The following is a 19,809-nucleotide window of genomic DNA, read 5'->3' on the forward strand; positions in this document are numbered from 1 at the left end:
CCTTCTTATGGCTGAGTAATATTCCATTGTATGGGTATACCACATGTTTGTTGCTTCTACTTTATAGCCACTGTGAATAATGCGGCTGTGAACATGTGTACAATTATCTGCTTAAGTCTCTGATTTCAGTTCTTTGGTGGTATGTGCCTAGGAGTGGAGTTGCTGGATCTTGTGGTAACCTATGCTGGACTTTCTGAGGAAACACCAAATTATTTTCCACAGGGGCTGCACCATTTTACATCCCCACCAATAGTACACGAGGCTTCCAATTTCTCCACATCCTCATCAGCATTTGTTATTGTCTGGTTTTGTTGATTTATAGCCTTTCTGATAGATGTGAAGTGGTAGCTCATTGTGGTTTGGACTTGTATCTCCCTAATGATCAGGGATGCTGAATGTCTCTTCATGGGCATGTTGGCCATTCATATATCATCTCTGGAGAAATGTCTATTCAAGTCCAAGCCCATTTTTAAAATTTGGGTTGTCGGGGGGTTTTGTTGTGGTTGAGTTGTAGGAACTCTTTATATATTCTAGATATTAATCCCTTATCAAATACATGATATGCAAATATTTTCTCCCATTCCATGGGTTGACTTTTCACTCTCCTGATAGTGTCCTTTGATGCACAGAAGTTTTTCATTTTGATCAAGTCCATTTCATCTATTTTTTCTTTTTTTGCTTGTGCTTTTGAAATATTTGCCTGATATCAGGTCATGAAGATTTTTATCCTTGTTTTCTTCTAACAGTTTCATAGTTCTAATTATATGTGCTTCTGGTATCTCCCCACTTTGGATTCATATCTATGATGCCTCTTAGAGCCCCCATCCCCACCAGGGGCACCCCATGGCCTGCCTTCTTGTCCCTGGTATACAGTAGGCACTTAACTCATGTTTGTGGGGTATTTGTTGGGCAGGGTTCTTGTGCCACCTGTCACACTTAGACTTGCTCTGCCACCAACTTTAAACCCCCAAGGATCACACCCTTCTCTTGCCCATCACTGTAAGGGCTGGGGAACTCTGCATTGCTGCAAGATACACGGCTTCAGTCCCAGGTCCTGAGAAATGGGTGCTCCCAAGCTACCAAGGGCAAGGCAAGCACAGATGGCTCTGGGGCAGACAGAGACCCCAAAGGGGAAGTTTCAGCAAGAAGCCACGTTCAAGCTCTACCTTGAAGACTGAATAAGATTTCAGGAGGCAAATATTGTTTGTGGGGAGGACAGAGCTGGTCATCTGGAGAGCTCACGGGTAGATCGGACTGGCCCCAGGGTGGGCAGAGAAAGAATGGGGGCAGAGCTGGGAGTAGGAAATGAGGACCTTTCAGGGATGTATTAGGAACCACATCTCATGAGCAACTGGGAGCCACAGAAGGTTTTTGAGCAGGGGAGTGACTCTTAAAGGCAGCACTTTGATAAGTGTTCAGTCAAGCCCTATTATGGTCTATAGCTGGTAAGGCTGGTGGTAGGGAGACAAGTCTCAATTAAGAAACTGTCATTTTTTGCTGGATTCCTTGGAGTAAGTCACTGGGCCTCTCTGGGCTCCAGTTCCTGTTGGCTTGGGTGACAGGGAGGGGACAGGAAAGTGGGGGAAAGGGAGAAACAGCTGTTCATCTTTGAGAGACTAGGAAAGCAGAACTTAGGGTGGGACCAAGGGACAGACTTTCTGGGGCATGCCACCCAGTGAGGGCATTCCTGGGCACAGCCTGAACAGGGAACTTGGGCTCCTGGCTCCCTGTGGGCAGCTGCCCTGCCCTCTCACTGGGCTGACCAGCATCGTGTGTGTGGACCCAGGGCTGGACTCCTAGCAGGCTCTGAGGCTGAGGTGCCCCAGGGTTCCCTAGGAGACCCCTGGCTGCTCAGCCAGTAGAGTGTGCCCTAGGCTCTTGGGCACCAGAACCGGTGTGAGGACCTATGGGCTTCCTGCTCCAGCTTCTCCTCCTGGCCTCATCTGTCCCAGCAGGTAAGATTCGCTGGCTTTTTCCTTCTCACAGGGCCTGGTCTCCGCAAGTCCAGCCCTCCCTGGCCCGAGGGGACTGGACTGTGTCTGGTCACAGGTTTAGCTGCTGAAGTTGAAGGAGACAGTGGCAGGGAGGGGTGCCCAGAGGGGCTGCATTGCTTGGGACAGGGCAGGGTTTGGGCCCATCTGGGACACCTTCTATGGTGCAGATCATGGGTCTCTGCTGGGACCCCAGGCCCGCATCACTCTCCTCCCTGTCCCACCCCTCCCTCAGGCCTGGCCTCGTGGGGCGTTACCAGTCCCCAGGCCGTGCAGGGTGTGAAGGGCTCCTGCCTGGTCATCCCCTGCGTCTTCAGCTTCCCTGACAGCGTGGAGGTGCCCCATGGCATCACAGCCATCTGGTACTATGACTACTCAGGCAAGCAGCAGGTAGTGAGCCACTCGGAGAACCCCCAGCTGGTGGAGGCCCACTTCCAAGGCCGTGCCCAGCTGCTGGGGCAGGCCGAGCACAAGATGTGCAGCCTGCAGCTGAGGGACCTGCAGCCTGAGGACTCGGGCACCTACAACTTCCGCTTCGAGATCAGCGAAGGCAACCGCTGGTCAGATGTCAAAGGCACGGTGGTCACCGTGACAGGTGAGGAGGAAGGTGGCCCAGCCACCACCTGGGAGGGACTCAGAGGCTGCTCCTGACCCACTGGCTCACAGCCCCAAACCTGGTCCTCAACCCAGCCCCAGCCCCAGCCCCAGTCTCAGCCGCAGTGCCAGCCCCAGCCCTGTGTCCCCTGGCATTCACCCCCAGTGACTCCCTCGCCTTCTCCTTCCCCTTGAATCCCCCTGCCCAGGGCTGGGGTTTCCAGGGAAGGAAGTCTCAGGTGTGGTGAAGAGGAGTCTCGAGCCTCTTGTCTTTGTCTTCAGAGAAGCCCAGTGTGCCCACCATCACCTCACCGACTGGGCTGCGCGAGGGCATGGAGGCAAGCTTCAACTGCTCCACTCCCTACACGTGCCTGCAGAAGCCGGTCAGCCTGCAGTGGCAAGGCCAGGACCCCACTCGCTCGGTCACCTCCAGCCTCCAGAAGCTTGAGCCCACAGGCGTCAGCCACCTGGAGACCCTCCACATGGCCCTGTCCTGGCAAGACCACGGCCGGACCCTGCGCTGCCAGCTCTCGGTGGCCAACCACAGGACTCAGGGCGAGATTCATCTCCAAGTGGAGTGTGAGTGCATAGGGACCACCCCCTTGTTACTGAGCACACATCTGTGGCTCCCAGTGGAAACCATCCTTTCTGTAGCCTGTAGAAACAGCCGGGCCACACTCGGACCTCCAGGGACTGCTAAGCCCTAATAGCCACACAGAAAGGTTTCCTTCTACCTCCTGTCCCCGAAGCCAGGCTGGGCAGAGACACAAAAAGCCAGGGAATTGGGGGTCAGGCAGTGGGGGTCCCAGATTTAGCCCAGCTCTGGAGGATGCTGGGGGAGGTGGGGCTTAACCCCTTTCCTGCCTCAGGTTCATGAGCAGGGTAACACTTGGACGTGGCAAAGAGATAATGGAAGAAACTTCCACTTGATTTTTCATCTCCCCATCATGGTAAAACAAGGCAGCCTGTTGAAACAACCACTGTACACAGGCATGAGGCTTCTGGCTCCACCGCAGACTAGATGAGCCAGCTTTGGGCAAGTTACTTGCCTCTCAGAGCTTCTGTTTTCTCGTCTTTATAGTGGAGGTAACAATAAATACTTTCTCCAGAACTGATATGAAAATTAAAGGCGTTCTTGGCACGTATGAAGCTCTCAAAAATATTAGCTTCTATTATTTTCATATTTATATAGATTAAGCACTTGAAAATTAGCTTTTACTAGCATAGTTACATAGAAAGAGGCTTAGGAACAAGATTTAAAGAAATGCAGTTTCTTTGTATTGTTGGCACTTGCCCAACAAATGAGTTAACCGCTCTCAGAGCTAACTTGACTCTGCCTGTGTCTCCCTCCATTGTGTGGTTGGTCCCTTGCCGACAGCTGCCACAAGCCACTAAAGCAAGCAGCATGGTGCCCATGACTCCTAAGTAGAACAGAGGTCAGTGGACTGTGACATGAGGCAGAAAGCTGCAGAAGGTAGTGTAGCCTGGATGCTAGGCCATGCACTGTGGTGTCAGACTCTCAGTGGGGCAGGAATGTGGGGTGCAGTGCCTGCTCTGGATAGGGCACCTAGTGGGACTTACGATTTCTCTGGGTGGGCTTCCTTAGAGCAGAGTGTTGGCAAAGGAGAGGAAAATGCTCCCTGCCTTCCCTGGGCGCCCTGCTGGACACCCCCCATCATGCCTTGCAGATGCCCCCAAGGGTGTGGAGATCCTCCTCAGCCCTTCAGGGAGGAACATCCTTCCAGGTGATCTGGTCACACTCACCTGCCAGGTGAACAGCAGTCACCCTCAGGTCAGTTCCGTGCAGTGGGTCAAGGATGGGACACACCTCAAAGACCAGAGTCGTGTCCTGCAGTTGCCCCGGGCAGCCTGGGATGACGCTGGCGTCTACACCTGCCTCGCTGGGAATGGCGTGGGCTCTTCGGTCTCACCACCGGTCAGCCTCCACATCTTCAGTGAGTCCTGGGTGAGCCTGGGTCTTGACCAGAGGGTAGGGAGGGGGCCAGGCCACTGGGACTGAGGGAAAGCAGGCCAAGGTGCCTCCTGGAATGTGCATGTGGAGTCCCAGCCCTGCCTCAAACAGGTGACAAGCCTCCCTGGCAGGGTGGGATGTCAGGAGGGTCCCAGTGAACAGGGTGAAGAGACACACAGCCAATCCAGGGGGCTCTTCCACAGAAGAGGGGGTGATGTAAAATGTGCAGCCATTTTGGATGATTGCCTGCAACCCTGAGGGGGTGGGTCCAGAGGTCAGCGGGGTGTCCCCCAGTGCGCCTATGCTGTTCCCATAGTGGCTGAGGTCCAGGTGAGCCCAGCAGGCTCCATTCTGGAGAACCAGACCGTGACGCTGACCTGCAACACACCTAAAGAAGCGCCCAGCGAGCTGCGCTACAGCTGGTACAAGAACCACGCCCTGATGGAGGATGCCCACAGCCGCACCCTCCAGCTGCGCTCAGCCACCAGGGCCGACACGGGCTTCTACTTCTGCGAGGTGCAGAACGCCTGGGGCCGAGAGCGCTCTGGCCCCGTCAGCGTGGTGGTCAGCCGTAAGTGGCCAGGGTGAGGGAGGCACTGGGCCTGGGAGCCGGGCCAAAGAGTAGAGCCCCTGCAGGAGGTGGGGGTCCTGGGCCTGGGTACCCTTGAGCTCACATCCGGGTAAGACTTTGACCTCCCTGGGCCTCAGTTTCCTCCTATTTTAAAAAACTTTTTATCTTGAAATAAGTTCAAACTTGCCATAAGTTGCAAGAAGAATGTAGAATTATTTAATTTAAAAAATATGATATTATAAAATAAATGCATAAGTAAAATTTTTAAAAGAATTTAAAAAATAAAATAGCAATAGTAAAAAAAAAGTATAGAATTATATACCTTTGACCTAGATTCCCTACTTGTTAACGTTTTAGTACATTTGCTTTCCCTAAGTGTACACTGTATGTGTGTGTGCACACATAGACATGTTTGTGTGTATGTATGCACGTGTATTTGTGTATGCCTGCATGCATTTTCCCTACATATAAACACACATACATACACACTCTGTTCACATGCATATATACATACGCACTTTATATGTATACACACACACATATGCTACCTATCTGTTTATCATCTGTCTATCTATATTCCTAAAGTTGTAGGCAGAATGAGCCTTTACCCTTTAATTTCTCAGCATGTATTTCCTAAGGTCATTCCCGGGCATAATCACGGTACAAGGACTGTAGTCAGGAAACATTGATACAAAGCTATTATCTAATGTACAATCCATGTTTAAATTTTACCAGTTGGCCCAATAATGTCCTTTATGGCACTTATTTTATGGCAATTTATGGCATTTATTTTTATGGCAATTATTTTTTCTGGTCTAGGATTCAATCCAGGACCCAGCATTGCATTCAGTTGTCAAGTCTCCTTATTCTCCTTTAGTCTGGGACAGCTCCTCAGTCTTCCCTTGTTGTCCTGACACTGAACTGGCTGAGCATAAGCCAGTTGTTCGCTGATATCCTTAGCTCGCGTTGGCCTGAATGGAGCAGACTGAGCCCGTGCACGTGGGCAGGGACGCCGCGGACGCCATGCTGTGTCCGTCTCCCTGTGTCACATCAGGAGGCACGTGGGGTCAGTTTGTCCCGTTGCTGGGAGTGTTCACTGTAATCACTTGATGCAGCGCTGTCCGCAGCCAGGTCTCTGCTAATTTTCTCATCTTTAAAGTGGAGTCCCTGGAGCCTCGCTCTCAGGGTTGTCACAGGGATGGACTGGGATAACACAGTGATTTGCCCAGGCTAAGGACACAAGTGTATTCAGCGGACACTCTGAGTTGCTGGGGGTCACCCAACCCTTCCCAGGGCATTATGGGACAAAGTATGTGCAGGGGAACCCAGGAGTGCCCCTGCTGACGATGACAGGCCTGCCCTTCTCTCCACACAGACCCACCCCTTGCCCCGGACCTAACTGCCTTCCTGGAGACACAGGCAGGGCTGGTGGGCATCCTCCAATGCTCCGTGGTCAGCGAGCCCCTGGCTACTCTGGTGTTGTCACACGGGGGCCTCGTCCTGGCCTCCACCTCCGGGGAGGGTGAACACAGCCCACGCTTCAGTGTCTCCTCTGCCCCCAACTCCCTGCGCGTGGAGATTCAAGACCTAGGGCCAACTGACAGTGGGGAGTACACCTGCTCAGCCACCAACTCCCTTGGGACTGAGTCCTCCACCCTGAACTTCCATGCCAATGGTAAGATGGCCACCGTGGGGCTAGCGGAGGGAGCCCAAGGAGGAGGCCTGCTCTGACCCCTTCCTCCCAGGTGTCCAGGGGGCTCAGCTGAGGGCCTGAAATAGCTGGCCAGAGAAAAAAAATCACATCAAAACCCTGAACTATCAGTCACCCTAGCCTCAGAGGGTCCTAGAAGTCAAGGCAAAAAGGGAAACATGGCAGATTGCATTATTCCTTTTGTACCCATTCTGACTCTGAACTTGGAGGGTTCTTCAATGTGCGTTCATCTGTTTTGTATTTATTGAATGTTTAGGGCAGGAGTCAGATGCAGAGGGCCAAACAGAGAAGTAGGGTCTTCCAATTCTTGGTGCATGTGACGCCCTTCCCTCCTTCTGAGGCCATGACAGGGGTAACTATCAAACCAGGTTCATAAGCCTGGGGAACTGGCTCAGAATCCTTCTCAACCATGCTGCAGCCAGCTACTACCAGTAGGTCTGAACTGGCATTCAAGGCCAAACCCTCCTGATCATCAAAAGATTCACAGAGTTGATGCCACGAAGCCCAGACCTCCCTACAATTGTGTGGGGATAGGAGACCCCTGGAGGGTTTCCTGTAGTGGGTGGCTTGGAGCCACAGGCTTGCAGGGGAGCTGAGCCGCCCTCTCTCCCTCTCCTGACAGCAGCCCGCCTCCTCGTCAGCCCGGCAGCAGAGGTGGTGGAAGGGCGGGAGGTGACACTGAACTGTAGGAGCAGCCTGAGCCCGACGCCGGACACTCGCTTCTCCTGGTACCGGAACGGAGCCCTGCTTCTTGAGGGGCCCAGCAGCAGCCTCCTGCTCCCTGTGGCCTCCAGCACCGACGCTGGCTCATACCACTGTCGGGTCCAGGAAGGCCACAGCGCCAGCGGGCTCTCCGCACCTGTGGTCCTCACCATCCTCTGTGAGCAGCCTTCCCACGGGCCCCTGCCTGCCGTGGGGAGGATCAGCCCGTTGGGGCCCACCAATCATTCCCACTTCCTCCAGGCCCTCCTGACCCGGCCCTGCCCCGGGGTCTAGATGAGGAAGGCAGCCACAAGCCTGGGTACCATGGCCCTGGCCCCTTGGGCCTGAAATTTTGAGAATAAGCCTGGGGCTTTGTCTATGTCTGCATCCCATTTCCCAACCCCAGTCCCATTAGGGCTCTGCTTCTAGTCTCAGACCCACTGTGGACACCACGTCCAAGCTTTGTCCTCCTGAGCTGGGTCCTGGGACAGCGAACTCCTATACATGTGCACACGCCCACAGGTTGTGCCCTCACAGGTGCAGACACAAAGGCAGAGCCTCACTGCACAGGGGCTTCATGCTGTCAGGGGTGGACGCCCCCTTGAGGGAGGGGCTGATCAATGTGCAGGACACAGCTTCCAGAAAGCCTCCCCTGAAATGTGCAGGAATGATGTCCGGGGACTCTCAGGAAGAGCAGGGTCCTCTCTGGGGTTTTCTAGTGTTCAGGGTGAGATTACATGGGGGCCTTTGCTGATGGCCGTCTTTCACCTTCCATCTTCAGAAGCTCCTAGGAAGAGGGCATTTTAGGCATTATCTGTTGTCATGGGAGCTGGCTTGGAGATCAGAGATAAGAGCAGGGAGGGAGGATCTTGGGGGAAGGGATGGGGTGCAGAGTGGGAGCAGAGGGCAAGACTCCCAGGGAACATGTGGAGGTTACGCGAGGTGGCTGCTAGCCCACACAGCGCCTCTGTCCAAGCTAGAAAATGGCACTCCTTCCTTTAGGAAGACTGTCCAGTCCAGCATGAGAGCATAGCTTAGCACCAGGAGCATGGGCTGGAGTCCTCCCATCCTGGCCTGGTTGTCCTTGTGCAGTGCACAGCCTGAACAGCGGTTTGTGGCAGCTCTGGGTGCCATGCCTTTGTTCGGTGTTTTCTGGGAGTCTAGCCACCCTTGAGTGGATCTGCAGGACCCTGGCAGAGACCATGGGATGAGTGCCCATGCTCCTTTCCCTACAGACGCCCCACGCCAGCCCAGGTTCACCGCCCGGCTGGACCCCGATACTGCAGCAGCCAGGGCCGGGCGGCAAGGCCTCCTCTTGTGCCGTGTGGACAGTGATCCCCCAGCCCAGCTGCGGCTGCTCCACAGGGACCGTGTTGTGGCCTCTTCCTTGCCATCGGAGGGCAGCTGCAGCAGCTGCAGGGGCTGTTCCCAACGCATGAAGGTCACCAGAGCCCCCAATCTGCTGCGTGTAGAGATCCAAGACCCGGTGCTGGAGGATGAGGGTGTGTACCTGTGCGAGGCCAGCAGCGCCCTGGGCAATGCCTCTGCCTCAGCGACCTTCGATGCCCAGGGTGAGTCGGGCAGGGAATGGAGGCTCAGGGTCAGGGGCTGGTACTCAGGACCTTATTCCTCTGCAGCCCCCAGCTGGGAGGAGGGTCTATTGGGTGAAACCACCTCCGATCAGCAGTGGGAGTTTGATTTCCACCCATGAGGGTCTCTTTCCCATCCCCTCCGGGCAGGGAGGCTGGACCGCTGGCCCCCGGGGTCCAGGGGGAAGCTGTCAAGGTGAAGCCTGTCTCAGTTGGTCTGTGTTGCCTGCTCTCCAGCCACTGTCCTGGTGATCACACCATCGCACACACTGCAGGAAGGCACCGGAGCCAACTTGACTTGCAATGTGAGCCGGGAAGCTGATGGCCCTGCCAACTTCTCCTGGTTCCGGGACGGGGTGCTGTGGGCCCAGGGCCCCCTGGAGACCGTGACACTGCTGCCTGTGGCCAGAACAGATGCTGCCGTCTATGCCTGCTGCATCCTCATGGAAGCCGGTGCCCAGCTCTCCACCCCTGTGGTCCTGAGTGTGCTCTGTGGGTGACAGACAAGGGCAGATTTGGGTCCTCAGAAGGTGGAGGGGGCAGTCTGGGGAAAACGGGGCTGAGGCTGGCTTGGGTAGGCAAGACTGTGGCTTGGGCACAGGTAGGTGTGGAGGGGGATGGGGTCGGAGAGTAGCAGCTGATAGGCAGTGAGCGGGGCTAGGGGTAGCCTGAGTCCCCCACTGTCCTTGCAGATCCCCCAGATCCTCCAAAGCTGTCAGCCCTCCTGGACGTGGGCCAGGGCCACATGGCTGTGTTCGTCTGTACTGTGGAAAGTCGCCCTCTTGCCCAGCTGGCCCTGTTCCATGGGGAGCACCTCCTGGCCACCAGTCTGGGGCCCCAACTCCCATCCCGTGGCCGCCTTCAGACCAAAACCACAGCCAACTCCCTGCAGCTAGAGGTCCGAGACTTGAGCCTTGGGGACTCTGGCAGCTACCGCTGTGAGGCCACCAATGTCCTCGGATCATCCAACACTTCCCTCTTCTTCAAGGTTCGAGGTGAGTGTCAGTTCTCTGACACTGTGGTGGCCCCAGGTGCCCTGGGGGCCACTCTGCTAATCTCTATATAGATGTGTAACATATGTATACAAGTGCAAGTATATACACACATACATACGGGTGCACATATACACACATGCATGAGAATATATTAATATTCTTTATTGATCTATATCTATATTCATCTATAAAAATCCTCCCTAAGTGAATAAGCCAGGAAAAAGGAAGGCTAATACCAATAATGCTGCAAAGGCCAAAGAAAAACACGTTTTTTTCTCCCACAGTAAAACATCAACTTTTTGGATATTTCCCTTGGGCCTTGGCTCTGCGTATCCTTTCTCTTTATCATACCCTTTTCACAGGCAGAGAAACTGAGGGCCAGAGCTTTAGGAGCTTGCTAGGGTCACATGACCAGCAGGGGACCCAGCTAGCGCTGGATTAATTTGGTGTCGGTCACTGGCATAGTCTTTGCTCTCAGTCACCACGGTCTCCTCCAGCTTCAGACCCAGAGGGCACTAGGGACTGCACTTTGCCCAGTCTCCGGTTCCTGGGCTCTCATGACATGGAGCTTGGGTGCAGAGTTGGGCTGGAGAGAGCTGGCGAGAACTCAAGATCACACAGCTGCTAACTTCCCCGTCCAAGCCCTTGGTCACCCACTCTGAGGCCAGCCCATGATTAGGACAATGGCCCTTGGCATGACCTAAATCCCTACCGTTTCAGTGCTTTATGGGGTCAAACCGACATTTGTCAAGAGCTAACACACGCAGGTGCTGTGCCGGGCACTGGGGTTACAAGTCACACCGGCAGGGTGAGGCTCTCACCCTCTGGCGGGTGAGATACGATTGACAAAGCAAAACCATAGCTCAAGGTGGTGGGTGGTAAATGCCAGGACAGAACCAGGGCAGGAGAGGAAGAGGAATGGAGGTGAAGTGAAGCCCTCAGCAGTGGTCCGGTGGGGGAGCTGTGGCTCCAGGACTTGAGGTTGGGTTCCTGTCTTTATGTGGACACATGCAGTCCCAGACTGTGGGAGGGTATGTGGAGGGCCTTCACCTGCTCTTGGTCTCTCTCCGCAGGAGCCTGGGTCCTGGTGTCACCATCACCCGAGCTCCGGGAGGGCCAGGCTGTGGTCCTGAGCTGCCAGGTACCCACTGGGGTCCTGGAGGGGACCTCATACCGCTGGTATCGGGATGGCCAGCCCCTCCAGGAGCCCTCCTCGGCCACACTCCGTTTTGCAGCCATAACTCTGAGCCAAGCTGGGGCCTACCATTGCCAAGCCCAGGCTCCAGGCTCAGCCACAACGAGCCTGGCTGCCCCTGTCAGCCTCCACGTGTCCTGTAAGCACTTTCATCCCATCTGTGTTTCTTAGGGGAGGAGGGAGCCAAGGTCCTGGCTGGGGAAGCGGGGATGCTGAGCCCTGGTCCTGGGCTCTGCCTCCGAGAGAGAGATTCCTAGATGAGGGACCACCCGGCAGAGCCCCGACCACTCCCCGCCTTGTGTAGATGCCCCTCGCCAGGTCATAGTCACCACCCTGATGGACACAGGCCCCGGGCGATTGGGCCTCCTCCAGTGCCGTGTAAACAGCGACCCTCCAGCCCAGCTACGACTGCTCCACGGGGACCGCCTCGTGGCCTCTACCCTACAAGGTGTGGGGGAGCTTGCAGGCAGCTCTCCTCGGCTACAGGTGACTGTGACCCCCAACATGCTGCGCCTGGAGATCCACCAGGCAATGCTGGAGGATGAGGGCGTCTACACCTGCGAGGCCACCAACGCCCTGGGACAGGTCTCGGCCTCAGCCAACTTCGATGCCCAGGGTCAGTGTTGGGGTGTGAGTGTGTACGTGGGTGGCTCTTTTAAGGAGAGCTTGGAGAAGGTTCTGGAAGCCTGGGGCACAAGCAGGAGGGCTGAACTTAGGACAGCTTCCATTCCTACCCTTCTTAAGGGTAGCAGTCTCCAGACTTGGGTTTCATTGAAGAGCCCTTTTTAAAAAACACATGGATGCCCGGTGGATAAAACTAATCAGAAAGGGGCATTCAAGGAGAAACCACACTGGGCAGGCAAGGCCTGTATTCTCCCAGGTGCCGTCCCCCAGGGTCAGGGAGGGCTCAGGGCACTCCTGGGCTCTGCAGAGCTCTGTTTGCAACCACCTGACAGATGACAAGCCATTTCCTAAGCTCCGCCTCTGAGCCCCACTTAAAGGTGGGTCACCTTTTCCTCCCGGAGGCTGAGGAGCTTCCCACCTTCATGGAGTCAGGTGGTTTGCTTTACCCAGCCTCATGGCCCTCCCTGGTGTCCCTTCTTTCCCCAGCTGTGAGTGTGCAGGTGTGGCCAGAGGCCAAGGTGCAGGAGGGGCAGCTGGTGAACCTGACCTGCCTTGTATGGACAACTCACCCGGCCCAGCTCACCTACGTGTGGTACCAAGATGGGCAGCAGCACCCAGATGCTGCCCACTCCATCCTCCTGCCCAATGTCACAGTCAGGGATGCTGCCTCTTACCGCTGTGGCGTGTTGACTCCTGGCCAGGCACCCCGCCTCTCCACACCTATCACCCTGGACGTCCTCTGTGAGTGTGGTTGGATACAGGGTGGAGTGGGAAGGGATGATAACAGCTCACAGGGGTCAGGGCATGGCCAGAGCCCTGAGGCATCAACCCCAGGAGCTCAGTACCCAGCTGGCTAGTGGAGCACTGGACAAAGAGCACTGGAGTTGGGAGTGAGGGGGCAGAGGAGCAGTGCCCCAGATGGGGCAAGTGGAGGCCCTGCGGTGGGGAGCCAAGGCCCTCCTGGTTTGAATGTCACCTGCAAACTGGCCTCCTCACTGCCATGGCCTCTGAACTCCTTCTATGCCTCCCGTGCCCCCATAGATGCACCCCGCAGCCTGCGCCTGACCTACCTCCTGGAGAGCCGTGGTGGGCAGCTCGCCCTGGTGCTGTGCACCGTGGACAGTCGCCCACCCGCCCAGCTGGCCCTCAGCCATGCTGGCCGCCTCCTGGCCTCCTCGACTGCAGCCTCTGTCCCCAACACCCTGCGCCTGGAGCTGTGGGAGCCCCGGCCCAAGGACGAGGGTCTCTACAGCTGCTCGGCCCGCAGTCCTCTGGGTCAGGCCGACACGTCCCTGGAGCTCTGGCTGGAGGGTGAGGCAGGGCCTCTGCCAAGCCCGCCACTGGTCGGGTCGGCTGTGGTCTGGCTAGGCCCAGCTGACCCTGGTCTTCTTGGAACAGGCGTGCAGGTGACCCTGGCTCCGTCGGCCACTGTGACCGAGGGGGCCCCTGTCACAGTGACCTGTGAAGACTCCGCTGCCCTCCCACCCACGCTCTATGCCTGGTACCACAACAGCCGTTGGCTGCAGGAGGGGCCTGCTGCCTCCCTCTCATTCCCGGCGGTTACACGGGCTCACGCAGGCGCCTACACCTGCCAGGTCCAGGATGCCCAGGGCACACGCAGCTCCCGGCCTGCAGCCCTGCATATCCTCTGTGAGCAAGGGTCCTGAGCTGGGGGTGTCCAGCCTGGGTGGAGGGTGCTTCCAGGCCCCAGGGTGGGTGGGCACAAGGACTGCAGCAAACCTGGGAACGGACCCTTGGGGAAGGAAGGACATAAATGATGAGGGAAGAGACCCTAAGGCCCTGTGAACCCTGCCTGGAGGAAAGTGGCCGCAGGGTGGCTGGAAAGCTGTCACTCCCAGGAAGTGATATTTTCCCAGAGGCTTCAGCCTCCCCAATGCCAGGCAGGTGGGCAACAGACAGCACAGGGTTTCCAAGCAAGGCCCCCAACCCTGCCCTGCCCTGCCCACAGATGCCCCTCAGGATGCTGTCCTGTCCTCCTTCTGGGACTCAAGGGCTGGCCCTATGGCTGTGGTACAGTGCACTGTGGACAGCGAGCCACCTGCCGAGCTGGCCCTGTCCCGTGATGGCAAGGTGCTGGCCACCAGCCACGGGGTCCCCGGCTCGGCAGTGGGAACGGGCCGTGTCCAGGTGGCCCGCAACGCCCTGCGGCTGCAGGTGCAAGATGTGCCCTCAGGTGACAAGGATACCTATGTCTGCACAGCCCGCAACTCGTTGGGCTCAGTCAGCACCATGGGGCAGCTGCAGGCAGAAGGTGAGCAGCCCAGGGGCAGGAGAAGGGGCGTGGGGGCTATGGGGTCCGAGTCCGCGTGAGGGGTGGGGATCCCACAAGAGGGACCTGGCTGGCATGATCGGATGGGAGAGGAACAGCTCCCACTGGCGGGGGTTGCCCAGCCAGAGGCAGAGAAACCTCCTGGCCTTTGGAGAGCTCCCGATAAGGTGGCAGAGGTACAGCAATGCCCAAGGGGAGCCTGGGTGCAGGGAGACATAACCCTGCCCTCACAGAGCCCAGTCTAGGGTGGAAGCACACAGCTGCCCTGGGGAAGCCTGAAATGGGAAGAGAGTCACAGCCCTACCCTCAGGCAGCCCAGTGTGAGGAAGGAGGTGCAGCCCCACCCTTGGGGAGTCCAATCTGAGGGCAAGACACAGCCTCAACCACTGGAAAGCCTGAATTGATGAGACAGGGAGGCACAGCCTTGGCTGGGAGGTCTCCAGTGGATGGGAGACAGCTGTGTTCTCAGAGAGCTCTGTCTAATGGGGGAGACACAGACCCATATTTGGCGATCCAGATCCCATCATGCACAGAGGCCTCTCAGATGCCCAGATCCACCCAGAGGCTCCAGCTCCTACAGGCCTACAGATCCCTGACCACCTCTGGTCCTCGGCCTGCAGGTGTGCGTGTGGTGGCCGAGCCAGGGCTGGCCGTGCCTGAGGGCGCAGCGCTGAACCTGAGTTGTCACCTCCCTCATGGCCCTGGGCCCACGAGCAACTCCACCTTCTCTTGGTTCTGGAATGGCCGGCAGCTACACACACAGCCTGTGCCCACCCTTGCCTTCACCCACGTGGCCCGCGCCCAAGCTGGAATGTACCACTGCCAGGCTGAGCTCCATGCTGGGGCCACCACCTCTGCTCCAGTCATGCTCCAGGTGCTCTGTGAGTGTGACACCCTCCCCCTGCCTCGGTCTCCCCACACCTCACATGCCCACCTTAGGCCTTCCTCTTCTTCAGTCTGCAAAGAGCAAGGGCTTCACAGGTATGGAGCCCTGTGTTGGAGGATTCCCACTGACCTGTGTGTGATCTTGTGTATCCCTGTCTTGGCTTCCTTATCTATAAAACATCAGTCCCTTCACCTTGTGAGGTGTACAGGAGATAAAGCAGGTAGGGTGCCTGGCACACAGTAGGCCCCCATCAACCTTGGTCCCCGACTTTATTTTTCACCAGGGCCCTGTGCCTTATCAGTCAGCTATTGCTGTGTAACAAGCCATCCCAAAACTTAGTGCTTAAAATGACAGTCATTTTATTTGTTCTCAATTCTGTGGGTCAGAAATTTGGGGATTTCTGCAAGTCTCACCTCATGTGGCTGCAATTGTCCAGTGGCCGAACTGAGGCTGAATGGTCTAGGTTCACCCTCATGGCTGGCTGTCGGCTGGGCCACACGTGTCCAGTAGGCTGCCTTAGGCTTCCCACATGGTTGTGTTCCAAGAGAGCAGAAGCTGTGAGGGCCCTTGAGGTCTAGACCCAAAGTCACACAATGTCATTTATGACTTCTAGTGGTCAAAATGAGTCACATATTTAAGGAATGAGGAAACAGGCTCTCCCTCTTAATGGGAGGAGCAGTGGTCACCTTGTATGGGGTACAGGGAGGGGAGGAATTTGTGGTTGTTTCTACAATCACCACACTCCCTGTCTTCCCGCAGACCCTCCTAAGACGCCTACCATGATGGTTTTTGTGGAGCCCGAGGGGGGCATCCAGGGCATTCTGGACTGCCGAGTGGACAGCGAGCCCCTAGCCAGCCTGACCCTCCACCTTGGCAGTCAGCTGGTGGCGTCCAGCCAGCCCCAGGTTGCTCCTGCCAAGCCACACATCCACGTCTCAGCCACTCCCAACGCCTTGAGGGTGGAAATGGAGGAGCTGCGGCCCAGCGACCAGGGGGAGTATGTGTGCTCTGCCTCCAATGCCCTGGGCTCTGCCTCTGCTGCCACCTACTTTGGAAACAGAGGTGAGGGAGGCTCTGTCTTCCAGGTCACTCTGCACAGAGGCGCAGCTCTCAAGTCCAAAGGCTTCCTTCTGAGGGCTTCCCTCAATCCCGTCTGCTGCAATCAGTTTGTTTAGTCTAATGATTGCCTGAAGCTCCTTTGCAAAAGGAAGCTTCTGAGATAAACTGACACTTAGAATAGGTTTCATTTTGTGGGGAGTCACCTTGGGAAGGAACATTGGAGGCCTGGAGCCATAACTTTCCATTGAGCCCCACCCCTGTGTTCCAGCCCTGCACCGCCTGCATCTGTTCCAGAAGTTTCTCTGGGTCCTGGGACTGCTGGTGGGCCTCCTCTTCCTACTGTTAAGCCTGGGGGCCTGCTACACCTGGAGGTGGGTCTGGAGCTGGAAGGTGTACAGGGCTACCTCGTCCTCCCTCCCTCCCCGCAACATTCCCCCATGTCTTTCCCACCCAATTCACAGGCTCCATACTTCCTAGCCTGTCCCCCTCCCACCCCCTGCTCCAAATTTGGGAAGCCCTTCTAGAATCATCTCTAAACTATCTTACTGTAATTTTCTTCTCTTCTTATCTCTACCCTGCCATTGCCGAAGGGCTGGGGAGGAAGAAAGATAAAGTACCCCATTCTCCACGAAGCTCCCCACTGCTGTGTGCAGTGAGCAGTCTAGGGGGGAGGGGAGAGGCTCTCTGAGTCCACTCTTGCCCTTACAGAAGGAGGCGTTGTTCCAAGCTGAGCATGGGTGAAAATTCGGTGGAGATGGCTGCTCAGAAGGAAACCATGAAGGTATCTGTTGGCCATGTAGGTGCTCACAGACATAAGGCCTGGCTTGCCCTGGCTGGCACTGAGAGATTACTCTCATTTCTAGGATGGTGCCTGGGGCTTGGGGGAGACTGGGAAGAAAGTATAGAGACCCAGCGCCCCCTGAGTAGATAGGGGAGCCACATTCTGACTGGGGCAGACACGTGTTTGCTGAGTGACTGCCTGAGGGACTGGAGCAGACATTCTGAATGTAGCAGCATCATCTCTACTTCCAAAACACATCTTGCAATACAGGACCCCACCTGTGTTTTGGGGTTTTCCTTCCCCACTTCTGAGTCTGCCCCTTACCTGGGGCAGGGGGTGAAAGTCTGTTTCCTCATCCCCATGATGTGTCCCCTTCTGCAGATAATCCATTTGGTGGGCCTTGGTTCCCAGCCACATTTCCTGCCATGTATGCGCTCATCAATCCCCTTGGGACCCTGGCCCAAGGCTGGGGACCTGGGGGACTGACCTCCAGAGTTAGAGTTCAGGGGATGACTGTGCCCAGAGTCCTCCTGTGACCAGGGTTTTCTCTGAGGGAAGGTCATTGATCCTGATGCTGTCACATTTGGGACCGCATCCTGTGCTCTGCCCCTGAGCTGACCTGTGGCATTGCCTGCCTTCAGGAGGAGAAGGTTACCAGAATCTGTGATGACTCGGACCCCACGCTGGGTCCTGCCTGCATCTGTGAAAACAGCTCTGCCGCATCTGACTGTCTATAACCTGGCTCCAAACGCCAAGAAAAATGGATGGTGAAAGGTGGAGGTGAACCCCAATCTACCCAGGGGGACTCTGAAGATAAATGACTGGATTCTGTTTTCCATTTCTCTCTTTCCTCTGGATCTCATCTCTGCATTCATCTTCCAATGCACAGCCTCTTCACATCATTCTCCTCCAAGACCGCTGTGGACTTTTTAGATGGGTTAGAATAGAAGAAGAGTTTTCTACATCCTCGCAGGCTGCTCAGAGCACTCTGTATTAACTAGAATATAAACTAGGTAGGCTGCTCTAAAAAGAGACCAAATACAGTAATTTCAATAGGAGAGAATTTGATTTTTATCTCCCAAACTAGTTCGAGTATGGTATGGTGGTTTACGGTGTTGGAGCTCTGGATCCTCTTATCTTGTTTTTCTCTGTACCTCAAATGTTGCTTTTGATTGCAAGACAACACATCACAAGGATGACTACGTTGTATTCACAATCCCTCCAGCACAAAGAGGGAAGAGCAGAAGTTAAAGACATACCCATTCCCTTTGTGGATACGACCCAGAAGTTGCCAGTGTTATTTCCATTCACTTCCTGTTGGCTAGAATTTAGTCATATGGCCATGCCAAGCTGCAAGGGGTTCTGGGAAATGTAGTTTTTATTCTATTTCCAAAGGACTCCCAACTATGGACTCATCTCTGAGACTTTGGACATTGATAAGAATGCTGCCAGCAGGCCACATTTTGTCTCAGTGCCCATCTGCTGAAGGTCAGGGGCATATCCGTGGCCATTCTGACCATGGGCTTCCTGGAAGAGGTAGTTCCTCTCACACAGTAAGACTGAAGGAGATCAAGATGGTTTCATGGTCCCTAGGGAGAGGGAATGCCAGGTGATCAGGTTGCCTGAATGGGTTATCTTGTGCCAGATCTGGACCCTAAAAGAAGAGATGCTCCATTCCCACCCTCCCAACCCCCAGAGAGTGTGGGGAGCAGACAGCATCAGCACCCGTTTCTGCTCCAAGTGCATTCCTTTCCATGATCAAGTGAGCTCACGTCTTCTTCCTGGAGAACTGCGTACCAGGGGCTGTTGAGACAAACCAGGGTCACTAAGAAACAGTATTGTGCTCCTGGGAAGTCACTGCCTGAGGGGAATCAGTTCTCAGGTGGGCTAGTGACTCCTCTGGTAGCCTGGCGGCTGATGGAGGGAGGAGCAAAGAGACTACTGCTCTGGGATTTGGGTTGAGATGCATGGAGAGAAGTGGGGAGTTGGCACAGGAGCAAACGGGTTGGGAAAAAGTTGGAGGAGCTTCGTGTAGCCGTGGTTGGACCCTTCCAGGTCCCCAGTTACATTCCTATTAGTGCCTGATTGCCAGACTCTTCCTGGGAGCCCACCCAGCATGTCCTCCCAATAAACATCCATCCTATGGCATAACTGGAGTGAGTCTTTCTTGCAACCCAAACTGCTGGACTGGAACACAGAGAATTCGAATGTGAGTGGGGTTTATTCTGGGAGACTGCCAGCTGGAGGTGGCAATGGGTGCAAATTACATGACATTTAGCATAAACTACCTTACGCTCAAGCAATCTGTGCCCCTCCCTGTGGCTCTGGGTGCTGATCACCCCTGCTGCCCACATGACCCAGCACTGTGCTTGGCACGTGGTAGGTGAGCACTTAGTAAGCACTGGTTTTTCTACATTGCTGTCAAGTGGGAAGGTGGAAAGTGTGGGCTAACACCACAGATGGAACAGGGAGAGAGCAAGCCAAATGCAGCTGGATGTTCTGGGGAAGAGAGGATGAGGGGAGGACCATGGGTGGCCAAGAAGGGGTGGCTACTGTGGGATATGGGAACATTTGACTTGGAGTCTCCATCTGCTTCTGTTCACCTACCTCCAAGGGGGTGTAGGTCCACCTGGGACTGGAGGGTTCTCAGAGGGGTTAGTTGTATCCACCACTAGTGGTCTGAGGCTCCTCAAAATTTTTAAATAAACTTTTAATTCAAGGGTAGCACACATAGAGAAAAGTACATACATTGTAAGTGTACAGCTCAGTGACTTTTCACAAAGTGAATACACCCATGTAACCAGCACCCAGATCAAGACACAGACTGTTACCCACCCCTCGAGTCTCCT

The 19,809-nt window shown here is 55.5% G+C and overlaps 1 protein-coding gene across 3 annotated transcripts; it reads left to right on the forward strand.

Moving 5' to 3' along the window:
• Positions 1–1,627: 1,627 nt before the first annotated feature.
• On the forward strand, positions 1,628–19,111 carry SIGLEC1 (sialic acid binding Ig like lectin 1). Of its 3 annotated transcripts, none has more exons than XM_045508562.2 (21): positions 1,628–1,955; positions 2,227–2,586; positions 2,868–3,164; positions 4,274–4,540; positions 4,874–5,128; positions 6,504–6,803; positions 7,462–7,719; positions 8,777–9,112; positions 9,368–9,622; positions 9,823–10,125; positions 11,199–11,459; positions 11,625–11,936; positions 12,431–12,685; positions 12,986–13,255; positions 13,343–13,594; positions 13,914–14,216; positions 14,855–15,115; positions 15,880–16,182; positions 16,448–16,550; positions 16,888–16,960; positions 17,602–19,111. In XM_045508562.2, exons 1-21 carry the CDS (start codon positions 1,907–1,909, stop codon positions 17,695–17,697), a joined length of 5,169 nt encoding a protein of 1,722 aa, XP_045364518.2. In that variant the 5' UTR covers positions 1,628–1,906; the 3' UTR covers positions 17,698–19,111. The 3 variants fall into 3 exon arrangements, with proteins under 3 accessions (XP_045364518.2, XP_074203082.1, XP_074203083.1); XM_074346981.1 differs by having other exon boundaries at positions 12,986–13,219; XM_074346982.1 differs by having other exon boundaries at positions 17,519–17,608.
• Positions 19,112–19,809: the final 698 nt, after the last annotated feature.

The sequence above is a fragment of the Camelus bactrianus genome, chromosome 19, assembly GCF_048773025.1.
Source record: "Camelus bactrianus isolate YW-2024 breed Bactrian camel chromosome 19, ASM4877302v1, whole genome shotgun sequence".
NCBI lineage: Eukaryota > Metazoa > Chordata > Mammalia > Artiodactyla > Camelidae > Camelus > Camelus bactrianus.

Coding starts and splice junctions, on each gene's coding strand:
- SIGLEC1 (XM_045508562.2), top strand. CDS start 1,907: ATGGGCTTCCTGCTCCAGCTTCTCCTCCTGGCCTCATCTGTCCCAGCA. Junction 10,126..11,198: donor CCTCTTCTTCAAGGTTCGAG/GTGAGTGTCAGT, acceptor CTCTCTCCGCAG/GAGCCTGGGTCCTGGTGTCA. Junction 11,460..11,624: donor TGTCAGCCTCCACGTGTCCT/GTAAGCACTTTC, acceptor CGCCTTGTGTAG/ATGCCCCTCGCCAGGTCATA.